Source organism: Notolepis coatsorum, assembly GCF_963971535.1.
Source record: "Notolepis coatsorum genome assembly, chromosome: 14".
Lineage (NCBI taxonomy): Eukaryota > Metazoa > Chordata > Actinopteri > Aulopiformes > Paralepididae > Notolepis > Notolepis coatsorum.
The window spans coordinates 60,488,628-60,514,670 of NC_140178.1; the positions used below are offsets into that span (position 1 = coordinate 60,488,628).

The following is a 26,043-nucleotide window of genomic DNA, read 5'->3' on the forward strand; positions in this document are numbered from 1 at the left end:
CCCTACTATCCTCCAGGTATCTCTCTAAGCTCCAGGTATCTCTCTCTCTCTAACCTACTATTAAACACTTTAAACATGTTTCTCAATTCACTTGGTTTAAAATACTAATTTTGAGATAAAATAGCTGTTATTCTAAGCTTTAAGATTAAGGGCGAGTATAAAGAATAAATACAAGGTAATAAGATGCTGAAAGCTATGAGTGACAATTATTAATCATAGCTAAATGGTTATTTCTTTTACACTTTTTATTTTAATTTTTTTTATAATTTTGCACAAATCTTTTTTTTTTGTATTTTATTTTTTTATTATTTTTTAAACAAACATATAAACAAACATGACAACACACGATAAGATATACAAGCATTAATTGTCAGGGCACATCCAATGAGATCACATTTTAGTTAGTTGTCTTATATAAGATATACCCCTAATACCTGTTATCTAAAAAAACCTACACACATGCTCAGCTCGAACCCCCCCCTCCCAGACCCCACCTTGAGAAGTACCTCCACTATCCCTCGCACCTAACCAGACACTACCATTATAAGCTAGCTTTTATTCTCTCCACCACTTCTAACCACATTGACATTTTGGATTCATTGAGACCCAGAATTCTTGCTGTAGATATTTCATGGTAAATTACATCGAGATATGTAAGAAACCAAACTTTACGGCACATTTTTTCCCGGTTGAAACCAGCGTGATGCGATCAGCTTTTTGGCTACTGTGATACCCGATAGAACCAATCTCTTTAGCTGTGGATTCACTGCAAACTCAAAAACATCATTCAATAATAATACCGAGGGGTGTACAGGTATATTCCAAGATACGAGTTTTGATATTTGTTGGGTCACATCTTTCCAGAATGCCTTAACTGGTGAGCAGTCCCAATACATGTGCATAAATGTCCCTTCGTCCCCATTTGCACATTGGGTGCATTTGGAATCTTGTTTAAGCCCCATTCGGCACAGTCTTATAGGAGTCAAGTATGTCCTGTGAATATAGTTAAGATTGATTTGTTGATGATCCGGGTTCCTTGATGTAAGTCGGACATTTGCCCAGGCTCCTTGCCAATCAAAGTCATTTTCCAGGTCTGGTATATCCCTCCTCCAGACAGAGTCAAGTTGGAGGGTTTCATACGAGGACGTTAGTAATTGATGATAAAATTCTGAAACAAAACCTCTCGATGTCTCTCTTGCGTAGAAGAATTTGTGGTATCTGTGGTGTTCAATTGGTCTGTCTAATGGAACACCGTGAGACTTCAAACATAGCTCTAACTGTTTGTGAAAAAGCCATGTGGACTTGGTGAGATTAAATTTTTTGCGTATTTCTTTATCACTACAAAAACCCTGTTTGTTAAAAACATCCCCTAATGAGTGTATGCCTTGCTCTTCCCATATAGGGAATCTTATAGGTCGTTTTCCAATTAAGAGTGCATTGTTATTGAATAAGAGAGTATGATTGTGCCATTTTTGTGGGTTAGGATTTTTTTTTTGTGATTCACGCCATATCCGGATCGCATGAGTAATTATGGGGCCAAATTTTCGTTCACAGTGCTTGATTGGTATTTTAGTGTATGCTATGTCCTTCAGTCTATGTGGGGCTACTATGTTTTCTTCTATTTTTCTCCAGGATGCTAATGCTTGGGAGTCAAACCATGTTGTCAATGGACTTAATGTGTACGCCTTAAAATATAGGAAAAAATCTGGAAATGCCATGCCACCATCTGCTTTATTTCTCTGTGCGGTGGATCTTTTTATACGTGGTGGTTTGTTATTCCAAATAAATTTGTATGTGGAGGAGTGTAATCTTTTCCAGTAACCCTCTGGAGGGGGTAACGGTAGCATTGAACTGAAGAAGTTGATTTTAGGTAGTACATCCATCTTAACTATTGATATCCGTGCTTGTACTGTGTTTTTAAGTTTTGCCCATCTATCAAGGTCGTCTTTGATTTTGTTTTGGATTTTTGTGTAGTTGTGCTTCACCGTTTGTCTTATGGTAGGGAATATTTCCACTCCCAAGCATCTGAAATGTTTTACCATCGGTATCTGTCCAGGGAGGGTTGTATCTTTTTTTGCAGGGGTGTTAAGTGGAAGGAAAGCCGACTTCTGCCAATTTATCTTATCCCGATAAATCACCAAAGTCCTCAATCAACTTGAGCAGATGAGGCAATGTGGTGTTGGGGTTTTGCATGAACAATATTACATCGTCCGCATATTTGTTGTGTGCCCTTGATTACGATTGGTTCTATGGATTGGGATTGTCTTATATATTGTGCTAAAGGCTCTAATGATAGATTGAACAGTCCGGGACTAAGAGGACAACCCTGTCTGGCAGAGCGTGATACCGGAAATATTTGGGAGATGATTGTGCCTGTTGTAATCATGGCCGATGGGTCTTTGTATAATACTTTAATCATATCAATGAATCCTTTTCCTAACCCCATCCTTTCTAGCACTGCCCACAGATACGACCATTCCAGCCTGTCAAAGGCCTTCATAGCATCCAGGGACAGCATCGCCTTAGGTATGGTGTCCTCCTTGTCGGCATCAAGTACGTGCAGTATACGTCTTATGTTCTCAGTGATCAGGCGGCCTCCTATGAAGCCAGTTTGGTCCGGGTGAACTAAAGACGTCATATGCTTTTGTAATCTGATGGCTAATACCTTAGAGTACAGTTTGATATCTGTTCCGAGGAGGCTTACAGGTCTATAACTACCGCACTCGTTGGGGTCTTTGTCTTTTTTAAGGAGGACTGTTATGAGTGCAATATTGTCATTTTTATGGAAGTTCCCCTCCTTGACTGAGTATAAGATCATATTTAGTAATAAGGGGCCAATTATGTCCCAACAAGAAAGGTACATTTCTGATGGGAAACAGTCTCTTCCAGGAGCCTTACCACTTTTCATTGCGGTTATGGCCTTCTTGAGTTCCTCTAGTGTGATCGGTGTTTCTAACTGTTTAGCGTCATCCTCTGAAAGTTTAGGGAGAATAATTTGATTAAGAAATGTGTCCATTTTGTTTTGATCGAAGGTCATTTCTGATTTATATAAGTCGGAGTAGAATACTTTGAATGTATCGTTTATTTTTACAGGATCTGTTACAAGTACTTGTTGTGCTCTAATGGTAGTTATATCTGCAAATGTTGCATTAATTCTTAATCGCATGGCTAATAGGTGGCTGGGTTTGGAACCATGGGAGTACTGCTGTTGTCTTGTGCTGCGTATTTGTATTTCCGATTGTTGTCTGTATATGGCATTGATCTCTATTTTTAGTACGTTAACTTGATTTTCTAGTCTGGTTGAGTTGTTGTATTTCAGAGAATTAAATAACGTTGAGTAAAGCGTTTCCAGCTCAGCCAGTTTTGTGCTTTGATTCTTGCGCATTTTGGAGGAAAAGCTATCCGTGAAGTCTTTGATCATTCCCTTTACCGACATCCATATTATTCTGGGGTCTTGCACCGAGTTTGCATTCTCCCGTTGGAATACTATAAGAGCTTCTTTGAGTTGTGTAATGAATTCCTTGTTATTAAGCAGCAACGAGTTAAATCGCCATCTTGGGGCTCGGGAGGATAGTATACCAAATGTACCTTTAAGGAGTAAATAACAGTGATCTGATAGTGCGTTGGGTATCATTTCCACTTCATAATTATCAAATAGTCTCTGTGATGCAAAGACATAATCTATTCTGGATAGTGTATTATGTCTCGCAGATCGACAAGAGTACTTTCGGGTCGTGGGATTAAGTAACCGCCATAAGTCATTTACACCTGTAATCTTTGACCAATCCTTTAATGCCTTCGATGAATTCTTTTGTTCGCTGGAAAAGGCGAGGTAAGATTTGTCCATCCTTGGGTTCCAGATGGCATTAAAATCCGCTCCTATTATAAATGAGTAATCGGGAATGTCTAACATTGCATTGGTTAATGTAGTGAAGAAATCTTCGTACAAATTTGGGGCGCATACCGCTATCAACGCTATTTTCCTGTTCTTATGTTCAATCTTAGCTATAGTTATCCGACCTTCTACATCAGACCATACTCCCTTTAGTACAATATTCAACTTACGTTTAACGACTATTGCTACACCCCGAGTTTTCGTACCAATAGAGGAGTGACTGATATTATGGTATATGTTGTCCGCTAATTTATCTATGTCTTTCCCTAGAATGTGCGTTTCGATTAGCAGAGCAATGTCGACATGTTCTTTTTTCATCAGTGTGAGCACGCTTTTGCGTTTGAGTTGGTTATTTATTCCCCCGGTGTTCCATATCATTATATTCAAACTAGCCATAGTCTATACATGTTGCATTGTAATTTTTGGTAATGCTTCTAGAGTGCGAGGCAATAATAGATATACATCCCACTAGTGAGGTCCCGTTGAGAGCCGAGCTTAAAAACATACATATATACAAATAAAAATCCCCTACCCTTCCCTCCCACCGAGAGTCGTACAGGATTGTGTTCCATGAACACAACCTTTGCGTATGACTCCCTCCCTTGCACCACCGGATATCCCAGAATGATCCAATTATCCTTAACATTCCTATGTATACCATAGGATCTAACACTCTAAATTCTACCATAAGTAGAATGTCGACTGTGGCTTGGCCACTTTCCCGTAAAAAATAAATAAATAAAAATTTAAATGAGATAAAACTAAAAATAAAGACCAAAAATAAGCTTCAATTGTCATGCCCTAATCACTTACATTTTATATGAACTTGTGTAATTTATAGTAACCCATGAATAATATGAAGGTATTGAACTGAAGAGAGAGCCTCAATAAATCAGAGAGCGGATGAAAAAGAAAAAAACAAGTAAAAGGAAGAGAACATTAACTTAGATCTTAAAAGAGCATTGCTATGCTTAAACATCTAAAGTATAAATTGGAGAAGTAGTGGAATTATTTCCCATTAATAAAAAACAGTTTTTAAATACGTATATGCAGCATTTCCCCTGACCGGGGTGGGCGATGATCGTTGTGTAGAGTGATATTTCTGCCGGCCGGCTATGATGGCTCTGTGGTTCTGCATCTAGATAGCTGTTGATTATTCCCCCGAGGGGCTTCTGGTAGAGTGAATGACCACGTATTGCTGATATTCCAGAATGTTCCAAATATCAAAGAATGCTTCGATGTTCTAGATTATTCCAATATGTCATTTTTACATTGTTTGAATGTTCCAGTATGTTCTGGAGTGTTCCAATCTTGAATCCAATATGTCCGCAATAATATAAACACGTCGGGGAAAGCATTCAAAAACTCTGAGCACGTAGGTCTCTCTGTCCCAAATCCTCGGTTATTAAAGATTGCACTATATGGTGACCTTGCATAACTGAGATTAAAAGGCCATTTATACACTATTCTGCGTGTTGTGCAGACAAGAATTTGGCTGCATCTTCAGGCGAGTTGAGGAGAACCCTTGCTCCTTGTTTATCGACAATGCAAAGTATTGCAGGGTATATTAGTAGGGGTCTGTATTTCTCCAGGTATAGTTGAGACATCACCGTCTTGAACTTGGCACGCAGTTCCACTACATCATGACAATAATCTTCAAAGCAGTGTATTGGTACCTCCATGTATTTCAGATTGCCTTTCATCCTGCGAGTTTCACGAATAATCATTTCTTTTATTCTGACTTAGCGCAGTATAACCAATATCACTCTGGGCTTAGCGTTATTGCCAATGGAGCGGGTCCCCAATCTGAAGCACTGTTCCACCTCTGGTACATTAGGAAGGATCTCTGTTCCCAAGATTTTCTGTAATTCTGTGGCAAACTCTTCAGGGTTTGCACATCTCACTGATTCGTCCAGACCGACAATACGAATATTCAGCTTGCGTTTTTGATATTCCATCTCGAATATTTTGGCTTTCTGTTCTTCATTGCTTCGCTTAAGCTCCAACGTTATTTCGCTGAGCTCCGTCTTGATTTCTTTGTAGTTCCCCTTCATCTCAGCAGTTAGGTTAACATTGTTAACCTCTACTTCATTGTAGATGCGAGTGAAATTGTTTTCGTGGGCTTCCATTACTTTTTCCAGAGCCTCGGTGCGTTTAATCTGTGCGTCGGCGTCCGCTCTCAACGCATCAATTTTGCCTTCAATAGATTCTTTAATATCATCTACTTTTTGAGTTATTATGCTAGTTATTGTCTTCCCCATTTCCTCCATTTTCCAGATGATATGTTCGGTATCTGCGGAGGTGTTTGATGGGGTTGGACTTGAAGCGGCCACTGTCAAGTCTATATTTCCTGCTGTCCGCTGTACGAATCCTGATTCCTGCGGCGGGACCTCTACGACTGTTTTTGGACTCGTTGTGGCTTTCTTTGGTGACATCTCGATTATTTTGGTCAATATAGTTAGTTGATAGTCTCAGTTGATATATGCGTCAAGTTTTAAACGCATTAATGGTTTATAAATATGTTTTTAAAACGAAAAAAAAAATAACGCACAAAAATTTTTGCACAAATCTTACAAATATTCAAGAGACATCTTTCAACAGCATAATATGCAAAGTCCAAGATTTGTTTTTTTCTTTTTCGTATTGACATAAAACATACAAAAGACTTATACAGACATACCAAAAACAGACATGGAAATTAAAAAAGTACTTACAAAAAAAACAAAAACACATTACTATATGTGCATATATAACTAAGATGCATATACGTTAATGCATATACATACATAATACAATATAAAGTATAGGTACCATCAGGTCAGATCCCATTTTTCACCTTCATCATTGATAATACTGAAACCCCACCTTAATCATTCGTCCCCAGACCGTTCAGTCAGGTGTAGAAAATTGTCCCATACCTCAGCAAAGATATCCTCTCTCCCTGCGACTCTATATGTTACCCTTTCATATGATGCTGTCCGGAACATTAGTTCCATCCATTCTTTAAAAGTAATATCAATGGGTGATTTCCAATGTCGTAAGGCAATTCTACATCCCGATATCATGGCCATTCTATACCACATTCCCTGGTATTTAGGCAGTTTAATCTCTTTCGGTACTATACCCAAAACACATGCCATTGGGGAGTTATTCACCTTTACATTAAAAACTTTACTTAGGAATATCACAATTTGATCCCACATTTTCCGGACTTTCTCACATTATTTCTTTTACACTGTTAATTAAATAACGTTACATTCGGTCCAATATTTGTGAAGGATTCGGCAGAATATATGCGATAGCTGCATTTATGTGTAAATGTAAACGCATTCATATGTACATTAAGTCATAGATGGAAAGGGAGCGGTGCGAGCGAGCATGCGCGCACAGTGGTTATCGCGTAAATAACGTTCTGATTAACAAACGCATTCGTCATGTTACCTAGATTTATCAATAGCAATAGTAATATATATGTTTCTTTAGACTAGAATAAGTCAAATTAACTTACTGTCTCGGAAAGGTTGCCGCAGGTCACTGTTGTTGAGTCAAGTTTACTCTTGTGTAGAGCTAGAGTAATGGCCGCCTTTCAGAAAAGTAAAAAAGCAAATGGCTGCTTCCCATTGGTGCGGAGCACAGCAGAGGCGGGGAAAAAGCAAATAGCCGCTTCTCATTGGTGCGGAGCACAGCAGAGGCGGGTGAAAGCGCTGTAAGCTTCGGAACAGCCTCGCCTTCTGGTTGGTTGCATTTGGCTGCTTTCTAAAAAGCCGGTTCCGTGGCTCAATATTGACCATTATTAGCCAACAGCTGCAAAAACGAATGGTGTCAATTATGTTATAAGACATATCAGGAGCTATCTGTAGCCACTGCTAGCCGGCTAGAGAACTCGACTATTGCCAGAGCATTTGTTGATATCAGGAGCTATCAATAGCTAGCCAGCTAGATAACGTTAGACAATGCCTCATGTATTAAAGTTTAAACTAAAGTGAATAGTTTACTGGGTCATTTTGTTTAAAGGGGACATGTACTGCTATTCCTAGCACTATTTGGGCAACTTTACACAATTCCTGTTAGTCTATTGAAGACATCTGTAAGGTTTTTTTTCCAAAAAAATGCATTGTTTTATATTTCCAATCAAGTACTCAAAACCATCATTTTCCAGCTTCAAGATTTCAGGCTGTTATGGCCTGGCTCCGCCCATAAGCACTTTGAGTGACAGTCAGTCCACACGCGAGAGGGAGAGAGAGAAAAAAAATACAGGCCGTCTCTTCCTTTCGTTTTTTCTCTCCCTGCTCTTTTTTTTCTCTCCCTGCGGCAGTTTGTGGGGGGGGGGGGCCTCCCTTCCTCCCCTCTCCCGTGTGGCGCGGCAGGTCCACCCCCCCCCCCCCCCAAGTGCTCCCTCCCTCTCTCTCCCTCCCTCTCTCTCTGCCTCTCCCTGTCTCTCCCTCTATCTCTCTCTCTCCCTCCAGAGTATGCAGAGGTGTCGGGTTTCACTGCCTCGCAGTATGAGGAAGTGGTTTTCCACTCGCTGTCTAGTCTAGGTAGAATGGGGGCGGGCATTAGCTACAACCACAGAGCCAATCACATCACTGTCTTCTACCCAGAGCCTGAATGACGTGACTCAGACCTTCAAATCAGGATGGACTAATTTACTGGAGCAGGAAATAATCTGAGCTGAATCAGAGCAATCCGCCAATATGGTATTTAGACACTAAAACACATTGCTACTAACTCCTATTACTATAATACAATGCTAGAGACTGAAAAATGACATTTATAGTACATGTCCCCTTTAAACAGTAACGTTAGCTAGGCAGCTAACGTTAGCTCACGGAACGATAGCTAGTTAGCCAACAACTGTGAAAACAAATGCCAAAATGATGATATCAGACGTTGATATCAGGAGCTATCAGTAGCTAGCCAGCTAGATAACGTTAGACAATGCCTCATGTATTAAACTAAAGTGAATAGTTTACTGGGTCATTTTGCTTAAACAGTGAGCTAACGTGAGCTAATGTTAGCTACCTAGCTAACGGAGGTCTCATGCACTCGACTATTGCCGGAGCATTTGTTGACATGGGTCTGGGAGGGGGAGGGGCAAGGCGTGCAGCAGCCAATAGCCTTGCAGCTGGAGGCTACTCACAGCAGCAGTAGCTGTGTGCGAGAGAGAGAAGAGAATTGGATCATGTTTTTCGAGTGTGTCATCGATCGGTTTTCACGATCGGCGAAAAGAAAGTATTATCAGAATTCACCAATCTCATATTTATACTGAATATCGGCCGATACCGATCGCTGGCCGATCGATCGGGCAATCCCTATTCACGACACTCCATATTTACGTAGCTATCTAACCAGCAGTGTAAACCGGGAGCCAGCCCAAACCATCACCGTGACGTCACCATCAAAATGGCGCCGCCCATGGCCAAAAGGGGGAAATTACATTTTAGTTTTCAGACAAATAAGCAGGATTTCGGATTTCGAAACGGATTGTTTTTTCATCTGTACATTTCCGTTTTATACCGTTTTGAAAAACTGACGTTTTTGAAAATGTCCACACAAAAAAAGAAGAAAAGATTCCGTGATAATAGCTCTTTAGTGGAATACACAAAACACGTTGTCATTTTTCGGCCTATATATGAATAGTTTTTAAATAAACGCTAGATTATCGATAGTATATGTGTCCCAATGGTAACATGAGGCTAGATTGATGAAAAATGAATGGATATCGCTAATAAAAGCAATAACGATTAAATAACGAGTTTCTCGTCATTGGCACTCAAAGTGTTAATAGGACATTTATTGTACATTTGAGGGGGTTGTGTTAGGACATTTACAGGGGCCAGTTTCAAATTGCAGTCTCTCATAGGTGCTCTTTGAGAGTGGTTTTGAAAGTGGGTAGTGATTCACATTCCTTTACAGCTGTGGGTAGGGCGTTCCACATTTATGTGGCATAATTGCAAAACATGTTTAGTCCCTTGTTTGAGCCGAATCTGGGATTAACATGATTTGTGGAGCTCCCTCTGGTGTTGTGATCATGGTATTCACTGACCTTTGGGAAGTATTTTGACATGTACATGGGTAACTTAGTCGTGTAGTGTATCTTGTAGACCAGGCACATTGCAAGTTGCTGTACTCTGTTGTCTACTCTAAGCCATCCTAGGCAGTAGTCTGACCAGTTTGTTTTGAGATGTTTGTAATTTAGTTTTTAGCGCCTTTGAGGTGCTTTGAATGAATGAATGACTTTTATTTATATAGCACCCTTCACAGCACGAATGCACAGGGTGCTTTACACTACAGCTTAATATAAAAACACAATAAAACAAAATCAGAAATAAATAACAACAACAAACAGTAGTTAAAAAAGACAGTGAAACCAGATAGAAAAAGTAGAATAAAAGAATTTGGATAAAATCATGAGTCACTAATTAAAACAAAACTATAGGAACAGTGAGGACAAGAAAAAGAAAAAGTGCCTATGTATGACCAAAGGCCTGTCTGAACAAATGTGTTTAGTTTAAAAAAAATAAAAAAGTTTTCAGAGGGGGCAGTTCGCAGGTCCAGGGGGAGAGCGTTCCAGAGCCTTGGTGCTGTCACCTCGAAGGCTCGATCACCCCTTGTTTTCAGCCTGGACCTGGGGACCACCAGGAGGTGCTGATCGGCAGACCTGAGTGAGCGGGTGTTGGTGTAGGGATGGATGAGTTCAGTGATGTAGATAGGGGCCTGACCGTGGAGTGCTCTGAAAGTGAAAGTGAGGACATTGAAGTGAATTCTATAGTGTACCGGGAGCCAGTGCAGGGATACCAGAATGGGAGTGATGTGACATGATTTTTTTGACCTTGTGAGTAGCCTGGCTGCAGCATTTTGGACCATTTGTAGTTTGTCTGTGGATGATTTGGTGAGACAGGTGAAAAGTGAGTTGCAGTAGTCAAGCCTAGAGGAAATAAAAGCATCCACGGACAGTTCTAGTTCAGAGTGAGATATGATGGTGCGTAATTTTGCAATGTTTCTGAGGTGAAAGAAGCAGGTGCGTGTGAGTGTTTTGACATGTTTGTCTAGGTTCATGGCCTGGTCGAAGACAACACCCAGGTTTCTCAGGTGGGGACGTATGTTGTCTTTAAGGGACCCCAAGTGAGTGGCCACTCTAGCTGCAGTCTTTTCAGCTGCTACGATCAGCACCTCCGTTTTTTTTCATTTAACTGGAGGAAGTTACTCCCCATCCAGCTCTCAACGCCGAGCAGGCACTCCTGGAGAAGGCTGAGTTTCTCCAAATTGTCGGGCTTAAAAGAGCAGAGTATGTCGTCTGCGTAGCAGTGGTATTTAATGCCGGTGAATTTATTGATGAGGAGGCCTAGGGGAAGCATGTAAATGGCAAAAAGGAGTGGTCCTAGCACCGATACCATGAGGTGCAAGCATAGTCATAGTACCCTTGAATGCTCCTGCCAGAGTCTTCAGGGTATTCTTGTTTACCAGAGAGGAGATCCGGTATAAGAATAGAGTTCGTTGGTTGACTTTTTTTTATTACATTGGATGCCATTTTGTCACAGGAAAGATTTGCCTCTAGTATGGAACCTAGGTATGTAATTTCATATTTCCTTGTGACAATATTGTCACCCACTGTAACTGAGAAGCTGTCGGTCTTGCTGAGTTTGTTATTTGAACCGAAGAGAATGGACTCTGTTTTACCCAGGTGTAATGATAGTTTGTTATCAGCGAGCCAGGTGCAGATTTTGCCTAGTTCCGAGCTGAGGGTTTTTTCAACCTGTAACTTGTTCTTGTCAGAGACCAGCAGGGCTGAGTCGTCCGCGAACAGGAACAAGTTGCAGTCACAAGCTGACGACATGTCATTTGCATAAATTAGGAACAGTAGCGGTCCTAGTATGCTTCCTTGTGGAACACCACAGCTCACTGGGAGGGGGGGGGGGGGGAGATAGGGTACCGTTTACCTCCACCATCTGTTCTCTCCCGTCCAGGTAGGATTGCATCCAGCTCACTGATAGACTATAAAAACCAATTGCTTTTAGCTTGTCAATCAGAATGGAGTGATTGACAGTGTCGAAGGCCTTTTGTAGGTCCAGCATGACCATGCCGCAGTATTTGCCCGCGTCCACCTCTTGTTTGATGTGGTCGTTTAAATAGAGAAGGCATGCGTCAGTGGAGTGGGATGTTCTTTAGCCAGATTGGAATTCGTAGATTAGATTTTTTTCCGCAAGGTACTTTTCGACCTGTTCGTATACTATTTTTTCCATGACTTTCGAGATGGAGGTAAGGATAGAAACAGGGCGGTAGTTGCCTGGGTCTAATTTGCTGCCCTTTTTGTGAAGGGGTGTTACTCTCACAATTTTGAAGTCTTTGGGTACGTGTCCCTGTTTTATGAAGAGGTTTATTATGTGTGTGATGACTGGGGTGATGACGGCTGCTGAGTCTCTGAGGAATTTGAAGGGGATATTGTCATGGCCAGTGTTTTTGTTAGGTTGGAGGGCACTCAGTTTTTTGAGTACCGCAGCTGTTGTTACCATTTCTAGTTTGAAATCGTCTTTAGGTTATTGTAGTAGGCTATGATGTGTTCTACCCCAAAATGCCCTGAGTGGGAGGGTAGTTTGTTTACCAGTGTTGTGGCTATGTTTGTGAAGAAAATGTTTAAGTAATTGGCTACATTACGCACTAGCTTGGTTTAAATCCTATTTAACTGATAGAACACACTGCGTGGTCTATAATGATTTAACATCCGAGACCCTCCCAGTGCAATGTGGTGTCCCACAAGGCTCTGTCCTGGGCCCTTTGCTATTTTCGATTTACATGCTACCCCTCGGCGATATCATACGCAAATTTGGCATAAACTTTCATTTTTACGCTGATGACACCCAATTATATATACCTATTAAGCCAAATGATTCCTCCCAACTACAAAACCTTGAGGCCTGCTTGTTTGCCGTCAAAAAATGGATGTCGCAAAACTTTCTACTCCTTAATGCAGATAAAACTGAGATGTTAATTGTTGGCCCCCCAAACCAGGCCTGTTTCAGGACATCTCCCTCAACTTTGATACCTGTCATGTATCCCAGAGCTCCACCATAAAAAACCTCTGAGTCATTTTTGATTCCTCCCTCTCATTTAATGCACATATAAAAAATGTCACCAAAATTGCATTCTTCCATCTTCGTAATATCGCAAAAACTCGCCCCATTTTAACTCTGGCTGATGCTGAAACCCTGATTCATGCTTTTGTCTCATCACGTCTGGACTACTGTAATGCACTTTTTTCAGGCCTACCTAATTCAAGCATCAAAAATCTTCAACTCGTGCAAAATGTGGCTGCACGGATACTAACTAGAACTAGAAAATTTGATCACATCACACCAGTTTTGTCCGCCCTACACTGGCTTCCTATCCAAGCCCGATCTGACTTTAAAGTGCTACTCCTCACCTACAAAATTTTAAATGGGCTTGCACCGCTCTATCTATCCGATCTCATCTCCCGATACTCGCCCGCTCGTGCTCTGCGCTCACAAAATGCGGGGCTTCTATCGATCCCTAGGGTTAAAAAGAAATCCGCCGGCCACAGAGCCTTTGTCTACCGCGCTCCCTACCCGTGGAACAAATTACCTGCCGTCATCAGGGGCGCCTGCTCTGTCGAAGCTTTTAAATCCCTGCTTAAGACTCATCTTTTCTCTCTCTCCTTCAACCTACCCTGATCTCACCTGGTCGGGGACTGACATTTAGATTAATCCGTCTAGTTTAGTTAGGGTACAGGGTACTACATGGTACTACATGGTACTACATGGCACTACAGGGTACTACATGGCTCTACATGGTACTACATGGCACTACATGGCACTACAGGGTACTACATGGTACTACAGGGTACTACAGGGCACTACAGGGTACTACATGGCACTACAGGGTACTACATGGCACTACAGGGTATTACATGGCACTACAGGGTACTACATGGTACTACATGGCACTACAGGGTACTACATGTCTGCTCTTTTGCAGCACCACAAACATGGGAACTCTCTAACCCTCCCCCCCCCTTCCCTCCCCCATCTCTCTGAGTGCCCGTCTCCTGGCGCTGACTAAGGTGATGGATGCCTCGGGGTCTTGGCCAAGATTGTAGTGACTGCTCTACATGCACCTCCGAGGCCTTGGATCAGTTATTTACCGTCGTTTGTCCGTGGTCCTGTCAACTGATTAACAGTATTAACAGACTGTTAACAGATTAACAGTCAACGCGGTTTCATTGCTGGGTTAAGTACTTCTATTCTATTCACATAATATGCTTACTTCATATATCTACTCCATTCACATATATGCTTACCACTTGTATCTATTGCTATGTCCGCCCACTACAATCACATGAGCTGTCTAACGCCTGTCCCGTCTCCCTGTCCCCCTATGACTTGCTGTCCTGGAGTGCTGACCGGAGTGTCGGACGTCCCGTGATGAAGGCCGGGAGGTTGCGACCCCCTCTGCGTGCCCCCGTCTCCGGAGGTCTCGTAGTGGTGACCGGAGTGCCGGACGTCCCGCGATGATGTCGGGGAGTTTGCGACCCTCTCTGCGCCGCCCCCTATCTCCCTGTCTCCGGCTGTCCCTGAGTGTTGAATGTCCCATGACTAAGACGGGGAGGACGTGACCCTCTTTGCGCCATTTTGATCTGGCGGTCTGTAAATTCTGCCGACTAGAACAGATTTAGCCCTTTCAAATAGAATTTCCACCCATACAGTTTCAATAGCCTCATGATATAGGTCAGTACGGTTAATGAATTTGGTGTCCTTATGAATGTACATGCAGACACCACCTCCATACTTGTTCCTTCACAGGGAAGAGGAAGGTGGGAGAGGAAAGGGACAAAGAAAATGAATCAAATATCTCAGTGTCCCCCTAAAATATTTAAAGGGTGTCATCTTGACCCCTCCCAAGTCATCCTGGCTCAAACACTAATGTTAGGACCTTATCTTTTCTTCTTTGCAACCAGATTGTGCAACACCTGTAACCGCCTCCTCTGGAAGTCTTGCCTACTGCGAAGGGCTGCAGTTGGACTAATGGACTATTTTGCTTTTCTTTTGCTCTCATGTCGATTTTGAGAATGAAGGTGGTGACATTTCTCCATCTCAGCTTCTTGGTTATGTCTAGGTTGGCTTCTGTACCTCATGCTTGAGAGTTTGATGTTTCTACAGAGCTTCACATTAACTGGACAATGATTGCATTGAGTAGTGTTGAGTGGCAGACTGCTGCACTGCTTGCAAGTAACCTTCCCTGGTTGGTCAGTTTTACAAAAGCAATCCAGTGTTTCCTAGTGTGTTGACGTCTTTACAGCATCTCGCGCCACTCAACAAAACTGCTAACATTATCGATAGCCAAAGAAAATCTGTTATGCATGAATAGCAGGTCTGATAAATGTTGCTTTCGCGTTTCGCTTAGACCAGGTGGACAAATAACCAAAACATACGTAAAGCTCAATATTATAATAATTTTTTCTTTTTATATATATATATATCTTTTTTTGATCCACTTTTTCTCCCCATTTTTCTATTTTTCTCCCATCCCAATTTCGTATTATCCAATTCTTCCCTCCCCTGTCTTGAACGTTGCTAGACTATGCCTCCCACTGGTCGGCTGTAGTGAGGACTGAAGCCTTGCATCACGTGTCCCCTCCGGTACACGAGGAGGCAGCCTGTCGCATCTTTTCACCAGACAGCGCAGACTCTGTGGCGAGGAGTAGCGCGTGGGAGGCTCACGCTGCCCCCGCTACTTCTGCTTCCGCTGCACCGGCGTCACCAAACCGACCTGTAGGAGTCGCTGTCCACAACGTCCAATCCCCACGCACCGGCTTTCCCACCCTCTAACACTTTCCAATTGTGTTAGTATGAACGACCGGCCAGCCGGTAGCAACGCCGAGAGCAACGCCGAGAGCTGGGCTCGAACCCAGCGTCAACTGCGTTAGTGGCGAGTGCCTTGCCCAATGCGCCAATCAGCCGCCCTTATATTATGATTCTTTTTTTTTAATCCTGATTTTAGGTCAGAAAAACCGGAAATCCGGTTAAAAACGGAGAAATCACATCCCTGATAAATAAAGTTGATTATGATTATGGTTGCGGGAGCTCAGTAGGCTCGCCTACCGGTGAGCTATAGTTGAATATTCAAACAACCGTACCCATCCCTACCTAGTAGGTGTACTGGGTGTAGACCTACACACCTATAACTAGCTGTCATCAATTGAGGAGCAGTCTATTTCACCCAGACGTCCCCTCACCTCCACCCCTATACTTACGGCGTTTGAGGATGCCAAGGCAGACGCGTCCGCACCCCGGTCGCCTCCTCCGTTCAGCTCCCCTCCCTCTCGCTTGCCGTCCTCCAGCTCCGACACCGACACGGACCCGGGTCCCTTCTTCTTCTTCAGTTTGGCCAGGATGGAGGACTCCCTCTCTGGGAACGGAGGCATCTCCTCCAGAACCGTGGCCTGGGGTGTGGACAGAGGGACAAGGTGGGAACAAAACTGTGATGCCATGGCAACAGAATGTCACACTCAAGTGTACATCTGTGGTGTCCCATCTAGAGGTCTTAATTGGTTCTCCTGGTGCATGACTGTAATGACAAAGTTCTGGGATTGAAACCCACCCATGTCAACCTTTGTTGCGCACTGTCCCCCTTCTCTCTTCTTCTTCGCACTTCACCAAAATACTTGAATTATTTAGCACATAATCTCACACACATCCAAAAACTCTAAACAGTTGCACATATTAATTTAGTTCGACAGTAATTGAGAGTAAATTAGTTTGAATATGGCCACCAGTAACACGGAATCTTTAATTACAGCTCCATTAAATGATGTAGATGAAAAATAGCAATAACTTGTTTTATAGGGACCGCTACCTTATCATTTAATTGAGCTGTAATTAACACAACGCAAGGATTCAATGTCCCTGATGACATCACGGGTGGCCATATTCAAACTCTAGAGTTTGGTGGAGATTATGTGCAAAATAAATCTGCATTGTTTTTTGGTGAAATGCCCTTTTAAACCTCTTAACACATTGGGTGCCACGCCCCTTCCGGGAAGTGCATCTGGCCTTGCCGTCCATTAACCCCATGTAAATAATCACCTTGTTTGTAGAGCTAAACCTATATTTTATATTATAGCTATGGATCTAATAACACCGTTGATTGTCAGTGAGTTGCTTCTGGTCAACGTGCAAAAAACTGATAATTTTTTCATCCGTACATTTCCGTTTTATACCGTTTTGAATATGAATATAGTTTGGGTGCTTCTGAGTAATTCCAGGAAAAAGATGCGAAAATAGCGTTTTAGTGGAATCCACTAAATCCACTTTTCACCCGATTATCGAATCTTCCTGAAATCAACGCTAGATTATCATTATTATGTCTCCTTGTGCATACATGAAATGGGCCCTAAACAGCCACACACAACACACAGACAGCTTCAATCGTGGTAAAAAAAAATATCAGAGCAACGCAAGGTTGGATATATAGAGTCCTTACCTGGTCTCTGATGTAATGCAAAAAAGATTATCCAATTATCTGATCACAATTCCAGTTATCCACAGAGATCCTGTCTCCGACGTTATTGGGCATTGCACATGAACGGGCGGGCGGGGTCAGTTGTCCAAGCCATCCCTACAAGCGCGTGTTTTGCCGGAGTGTTTAGGACCCGCCCCAACGCCGCAGCTCGGTAGAGAAAATAAACGACATTGTTTCTAATGGAGTGCAATAGCGGCCGAAGACGTTAGAGGGCGGTATAAGACCGTCTGCCAGCTCAGACACATTCAGTACAGCATGCACAAGGTGCCCCGCTGAATTATGAATGGCAATAGCGAATAAAAGAAATACCGTGAGAAAAATGTAGATCTACGTTTCTGGCACTCAACCGTCGGGCGACAGAAACATAGTTCTACGTTAACGGCACCCAAAGGGTTAAGAAGCGTGTCCCCAGAGGACGGTCACATGACTGGATTCTTTTTTAATGTATGTTTGATCTTTTGTGAGTCAGCCTGTGTTCAACCTCTAAGCAATACAACCATGCTTGAACAGCTTGCATTAGAGTAATACAGTAATCTTACATCAAATAAAGTGCAGTGACTTTCAAAAGGGTGAACGTTTTACCTGGCAAGTACCGTTTTTACACACCGTTTCGACGTGAATGGCAAGGAATGACGTTTATACACTGTATATACTATGTACACAAAATGCGTTGAAAACACGGGCAACATCTGCTAATGGAGAGAAGTCAAACGTAAGACTGGTATGGTCCTTAAAAATATGCAGTCTGATCAAGCATAAATGTCCTCATAAAACAACCAACCTACCTATCTACCCATAATCATTTTAATGCTGTGCCAATCTGCTATGTCTAACTTGTAAGACATGGCAGTAGAAACAACGTCCGACAACAACTTTGCAGTACAATCCCTTTTTGAGCAAGAAAAGATGTTTTTACAAACCAGGACATCGGTGCTGGCGATGGATGACAGCTTGAGATACTCCACGGCACGCTGCTGCAGCTCCACGTCCGAATTGCGGATCTGGCTGTCAGACCGCAGCACCTCCTGGATGGTGGCCTTGGTCTCTGGGAACAGGTTAATGAACTTGATGTAGGCCGAGAGCAGCAGGGCGCGCGTGGGCACCGAACACAGGTGGAACTTAGAATGGAGTAGGTTGAACTGAACCAGGGGGCTGGAGGAGGGAGAAAGAAGGAGGAGGGAGAAAGAAGGAGGAGGGAGAAGGAGGAACAAGGGAGGAGGAAATGTGGGGGAGGAGGAAATGTGGGGGAGGAGTCGAGGGAAGGAAACGGGGGAAAAAATTATAATGGGAGGAATGAACAAGAGACGAGAAAGAAGTGAAATGGTAGCTTGCTCTGTCCAGATACATTCTGAGTTAAATGTTAAATGGTAGCTTGCTCTGTCCACGATATATTCTGAGTTAAATTATGTTAAAATGGTAGCTATAATCCTACCAACAGTCGAGTTTCAAACAAAATACACTTTTCTTTCCAGGATATTTGGTCATTTTAGTACATTTTCCAGGTTTTCCAGGACAAGTGGGAACCCTGTCTGTGGATGTAACCAGTAGACTCTACCTGGACCGTGGGTCTCCAGCGATGAGGTTACCAAACTCTCCCAGGATGTAGCCTCCCACCTTCACCATGTTCTCATGACAGGCTGGAGCCTGCAGGGCCTGGATAATACAAGAACCATTAGAACAGGGGTCGGCAATTAGGTTTGGCCGCGGGCCAATTTTTCCCCAAGCCATTGCATGGCGGGCCAGAGCCAAAAACAATGGCTAATTTAATATGATAGTGAATTTTTTTTAACTGTCAAAATAAACGAGCTGCATAGGTGGCATAATAAACTGTAAACGACATATACATGCACTGAACATTATACCTTTGTCTTTTTTCCATTGTATTATAAAGCGCCTCTCTATCGGTCTATCCTACATTACGCGCGCGCAACAGTATGACGGTCACGGACCGGTTTAATGTTGAATGTTTAATGTTAAAACTATCGATTTATATGGAATTCGTTAAACTTATCCGTTGTCTTACTTATTATTATTGAATCTCAAACAAGCCTCGTCTTGTTAAATGAGACGGTCTGGTCTACGGAGGAGACTGGCCGGGCTGACGCATCCAGATTGGGGAATCCCCCGCGATCGATTATTGACACTTCCGCTAAATATATTAATCTAGCTACTAACTGGGAAGACTGATCAATTACGGATAAAGGAATATAGTGGGACGATCGATTATGATAGTTAACCTTGTTAGATAAGGCTGCACTGGAAATGGAGCTAATGGACTTCCGAATGTCTCGTAATTCAAATACCTATAGCGCCGTCATTTCATGAGCTTCTTCAAGCACTCTTTGTTTAAAGTTTAATTGCATTGTTTTTGCATTGTTTTTAATTGCATTACTGTTCACAACTTCACATGCATGTGTGGTGCCGTCAGTCATGAGTAAAGATAAAGCTTGAATGACTTACTGAACTGGTGTTTTTATTTCATGGACTCGTGTTTCCCATTTCAGCACCACGCGCTGTCCACCTCACCACGCGCTGTCCAAGCCTAGTATACGGTACATTGCACCTCACTGCCTATACCCGTTATTCACTCTCTCAACATGGATAAAAGATAAAGTATGCATATAATAAAAATAATATGATGAAAATAAAATAAATATCATATTCTCAAAATAAACTGATGGGCCAGAAATGATTGCTGGCGGGCAATTTTGGCCCGCGGGCCGCCTATTGCCGACCCCTGCATTAGAAGAATCATCAATGATGAACATGTGATCTGCAGAAAGTATGAGCTACTACGGCAACTAGAATGGGTGCTCATTGGAGCACATATTATGTCCGCAGCATGCTATAGTGGATCAAAAATAGTTCCCCCCAATGAATAAAAGACATATGGCAAATCATGTTATGATTTCTCAAAACGTAACTTAAACTCTTGAGTCTGATGAGTCCGGTACCGGACCCACAATAACATCACGCCATAAATCCATCTCTACAGACTATGAATTAATGTTGCGTTTCTTTTTCAAATGTAGCCAAGAATAAAGACCCTAACCCTGTCAAAACAGCAGTCAAAGTGTATATTTTCAGCAATACGTTTGTTTACCAATAGGTTAAAGTGTTATTAGTGAAATATGAGTTTTGGAAATCTAGTCGGAAACAGGCGAATATAGACACTAGGAAATGCGCACCGCCATTTTGTTTGTAGTATGAGGAGAGGAGACCCAGGGCTTTCGATGAGCTTTGGCATTTTGAAAGATTACACTACCCAGCTCAAGCCAGCTCCTGTCAATTATATGACTTGTGGATTTACTTTTTTATTTATCTTATTTTTCGGGATTATCTCCCACAAACCTTAAACGTTATTGGCATAAATTAGAACGCTGTTAGTTTCTCTACCTATCTGTGAACGTCTAGCAAAAAACGGTGTTGCAATCTGATGAAAAAATGGCGGAGAAATCTACATTATAAACAAGTAACTGTACTTACAGTAGATTTCATTGTTTTTTTTATATTTTGTTTTTTTATTATTTTTTAAACATAACAAATTAGACACAAGCATTAACAGTAAACATCCAATGAAATCAACATTTGAATCATTATAAATGTAGTTTACGAGATATATACCTAATACTTGCTATCTAATAACATACATACATATGCTCCTGCTCGCTCACCCCCCCCCGGACCCCCACTTGGATAATCCATCAATTTTCATTCGTTTCTAACCAGGCACTACACTTCATATGCTAGCTTTTATTCTCTCCACCACTTCTAACCAGATTGCAATGTTGGTTTCACTGACACCTAAAATTCTTGCTGTAGATATTTCTAGATAAATCACATCGAGATAGGTAATTTTCCGGTTGAATCCATCGTGATGCTATCAGCTTTTTAGCAGCTGTAAGACCGGATAAAACTAGTCTCTTTAGCTGTATAGGGGCTGCAAACTGAAATACATCATTCAACAGCAATACAGAGGGATGTACAGGTATGTTCAGAAATAAGAATACTGATAATTGCTGGGACACTTCTTTCCAGAATATCTTAATCTGTTCAATCTTATAGGAGTCAGGTATGTCCTATGAATATAATTAAGATTAATTTGTTGATGGTCCGGGTTACGTGACGCAATTCGAACGTTTGCCCAGACTTCTTGCCAATCAAAATCTATTTCCAAGTCTGGTATATCCCTCCTCCAGACTGAGTCTAGGGGGAGGATTCCATACGAAGACGTTAGTAAGTGATGATAGAAATCAGATACGAAGCCTCTCGATGTCTCTCGTTCATAGAAGAATTTGTGATATCTGTGGTGCTCAATTGGTATCCTTAATGGGACTCCATGAGCCTTCAAACAATCCAAAAACTGTGCGTAAAAATAATATGTGGAACTGGTGAGGTTACATTTTTATGTATATCTTGATAGCTACAAAAACCCTGTTTGTTGAAAACATCTCCCAATGTGTGTATGCCCTGCTTTTCCCATTTGGGGTATCTTATAGGTCGTTTTCCAATAAGGAGTGCATTGTTATTATAAATATATAATATGGAATAGCTATGCCATTTATGTTGGTTAGAATATTTTGTGTGTGTTTCACGCCATATACGGATCACATGGGTAATAAGGGGGCCAAATTTCAATTCGCATTGCTTAATTGATAATATGGTGTACCGTGTATACTATGTCCTGCAGTCTATGTGGTGCTACTATATTTTCTTCTAAGTTTCTCCGGGATACAGATGCTTGGGAGTCAAACCAGGTTGTCAGTGGTCTTAAAGAGTACGCTTTAAAATAGTGGTAAAAGTCTGGAAATGCCAAACCTCCGTCGGCTTTGTTTCTCTGTGCGGTGGATCTTTTTATTCGTGGTGGTTTGTTATTCCAAATAAATGTATATGCGGTGGAGTGTAATTTTTTCCAGTAACCATCAGGAGGGGGTAACGGTAACATTGAGCTAATGAAGTTGATTCTAGGTAAAACATCCATCTTAACTATTGATACTCGTGCCTGTACTGAGTTTTTAAGTTTGGACCACCTGTCAGCCATACTTCACCGTTTGGCTTATAGTAGGGAATACCTCAATTCCTAAACATCTGAAGTGTTTAACCATTGGTATTTTTTCTGGAAGGAGTATATTCTTTGCAGGGGCATTAAGTGGAAGGAAGGCCGACTTTGGCCAATTTATCCTAAATCCTGATAGATTGCCAAAGTCATCAATCAACTTGAGAAGATGAGGCATTGAGGTGTTAGGGTTTTGCATGAACAATATTACGTTGTCTGCATATAAACTAATATGATGTTGTGTGCCCTTAATTGTGATTGGTTCTATGGATTGGGATTGCCTTATATATTGTGCTAAAGGCTCTAATGATAAAGCGAATAGTCCGGGACTAAGAGGGCAACCCTGTCTGGAAGAGCGCGATACCGGAAAGATTTCGGAGGCGATTATACCCGTTGTAATCATGGCCAATGGGTCTTTGTATAATACTTTAATCATATCAATGAATCCTTTTCCTAACCCCATCCTTTCTAGTACTGCCCATAAATAAGACCATTCCAACCTATCAAAGGCTTTCATCGCATCCAGGGACAGCATCCCTATAGGTGGGGTGTCATCCTTGCTGGCATCTAGCACATGTAATAACCGTCTTATATTATCCGTGATCAAGCGGCCTCTTATGAAGCCAGTCTGATCAGGATGAACTAAAGACGTCATATGCTTTTGAAGTCTGATGGCTAATACCTTGGAATACAGCTTGATATCGGTTCCGAGGAGGCTCAAGGGTTTATAACTACCGCAATCGGTGGGGTCTTTGTCTTTTTTAAGGAGGACTGTTATGAGTGCAATATTGTCGATCTTATGGAAGTTCCCCTCCTTGATTGAGTATAAAATCATATTAAGTAATAGGGGTCCAATTACATCCCAGCATGAGAGGTACATTTCTGGTGGGATACCGTCCCTTCCAGGAGCCTTACCACTTTGCATTTCAGATATGGCCTCCCTAAGTTCATCTAGTGTGATGGGTGTTTCTAACTGTTTAGCGTCATCCTCTGATAGTTTAGGAAGGTTAATTTGATTAAGATATATGTCCATTTTGTTTTGATCGAAGGCCATTTCTGATTTGTACAAGTTGGAGTAAAACTCTTTGAATGTCTCGTTGATTTTTTTAGGGTCTGTAACAAGTCCTTGCTGTACCTTAATAGTAGGTATATCTGCAAATGTTGCGTTGGCTCGTATCTGCATAGCTAGTAGGTGACTTGGTTTAGAACCATGAAAGTAATACTGTTGTCTTGTGCTACGTATTTGAACTTCAGATTGTTGTTTTAAAATGGCATTAATCTTTTTTTAACACATTCATTTGAGATTCCAATCGAACCGAGTAGTTGTATTGTAAAGAGGAAAATAACGTAGAGTAAAGCGTTTCCAGCTCTGACAGTTTTGAACACTGATTCTTGCGTATTTGAGGAAAAGTTCCTGGTAAAATCCTTGATAAATCCCTTTACCGACATCCATAATATTCTGGGGTCCTGTACCGATTGCGCATTCTCCAGCAGGAATACAACAAGAGTTTCTTTGAATTGTGTAATGAATTCCTTGTTTTTCAGCAATATCGAGTTAAATCGCCATCTTGGGGCTCGGGATGACAGTATACCAAATGATCCTTTTAAGAGTAAATAACAGTGATCTGATAGTGCATTGGGTACCATTTCCACGTCATAGTTATCAAATAGTCTAGGGGATGCAAAAACATAATCTATTCTGGAAAATGTGTTATGTCTTGCAGATCGACAAGAGTACTTTCGGGTCGTAGGGTTGAGTGATCGCCATAGGTCATTTACACCTGTATTCTTAGACCAATCCTTTAATGCATTAGATGAATTTTTCTGATCATTGGAAAAGGTGGGATAAGATTTATCCATCCCGGGATCCCAAATGGCATTAAAATCCGCGCCAATTATAAATGAGTATTCAGGAAAGTTTAACATTGTTCTGGTAAGTGTAGCATAGAAGTTAGGCTCGTACAGATTTGGGGCATATGCCGCTACCAACACTATTTTCCTGTTCCTGTATACAATTTTAGCTATGGTTATCCGACCATCTGTATCAGACCATACTTCCTGCAATTCAATATTCAGCTCCACGGGATCTCGTTCCAAAGGAAGAGTGGCTAATGTTATGATATATGTTGTCCGCTAGCGTTACTTTGTCTTCCACTAAAAGGTGCGTTTCGCTTAGAAGAGCCACATCAACCGGTTTGTTTTTCATCAGTGTGAGCACGCTTTTGCGTTTATGTTGTTTATTTATTCCCCCAGTATTCCAGATAATTATATTCAAACTAGCCATAATCTATACATGTTGTGTACTTGTTAGTAATGCGTCTGGAGTACGAATTCACAATGGATATATATCCAATTATTGAGGTCCCGTTGAGAGCCGAGCTTAAAAACATACATACCGTACTTTTCGCACTATAAGCCGCACCTGACTATAAGCCGCAGCAGCTAAATTGAATGATGTGTACATATATAAGCCGTACTGGACTATAAGCCGCAGGTGTTTTAATGTTTAATTACCATATGTAATTAGCATTGGGACACAATACTGTCGGACAAATAACAAGAATTAACTCATTTACAAGTTGTATTAAGTTTAGCAAATAAGGGAACATATAAATAACATTTCAATGCAGTCAAAAAAGCAATATTTAGATTTTAACATTTTCGGGTTTGGTCACGTCGAGTCACATATAAGCCGCACCGTTATATAAGCCGCAGGGTCAAAAAATGGGGGAAAAAGCCGCGGCTTATAGTCCGAAAAGTACGATATATACAAATAATCCCCTAAACCCCCCTCCCTCAAAGAGCTGTACAAGGTTGTGTTCCTTTGACACCCCCTTCGCGTACAACTCCCTCCCTTACACCACCGGTTAGCCCAGAATGAGCCATTTATCCTTAACTTTGCTCTGTATACCATAGGATCTAACATTCTAAATTCTACCATAAGTAGAATGTCAACTGTGGCTTGGCCACTCTCCCGTTTTTTTTTTTTTTTTTTAATAAAAAAATATAATAATTCAAATATCATACCATAATCACTTACATTTTATACGAACTTGTGTAAGTTAAAGCAACCCAAGAATAATAGAGGTATTGAACTGAATAGAGAACCTACAAAAAAGAAGAAAAAAAAAGAACATTTGCTTAGATCTTGAAAGAGCTTTGCTATGCTTAAACACCTAGAGTATAAAGTGGAGAAGTAGTGGAATTATTTCCAATTAATAAAAAGAAGTTTTTAAATACGTATATGCAGCACTTCCCCTAGCCAGGGGTGGGCGATGTTCCGTTGTGAAGAATGTTATTCCCCCGGAGGTCTTCTGGCTGTATGTCTGGCCACATATTGCTGTTATTCCAGAATGTTCCATGTATCATAGAATGTTTTTAATGTTCTAGATTATTCCAATATGTCGTTTTTACAGTGCCAGAATGTTCCAGTATGTTCCAGAATGTTGTTAGAAATCCATATTATTAAAATAAGGAACACTTCATGAATTTGCGTGTCATCCTTTCGTCATGCTAATCTTCTCTGTATCGTTCCAATTTTAAGTCCAATATGTCC

General features: G+C 41.5%; 1 protein-coding gene across 3 annotated transcripts in view; it reads right to left on the minus strand.

Moving 5' to 3' along the window:
• Window positions 1–26,043, minus strand: part of ap2a1 (adaptor related protein complex 2 subunit alpha 1) — a 208,665-nt gene that overhangs the window by 61,380 nt on the left and 121,242 nt on the right. For all 3 annotated transcript variants that reach the window (XM_084329593.1, XM_084329592.1, XM_084329591.1), the window contains exons 10-12: window positions 18,987–19,084; window positions 18,352–18,583; window positions 16,164–16,352 (exon numbers count right to left, since the gene is read on the minus strand). In XM_084329593.1, coding sequence (XP_084185719.1) covers window positions 16,164–16,352; window positions 18,352–18,583; window positions 18,987–19,084 — 519 coding nt within the window. The remainder of the gene's footprint in view (window positions 1–16,163; window positions 16,353–18,351; window positions 18,584–18,986; window positions 19,085–26,043) is intronic.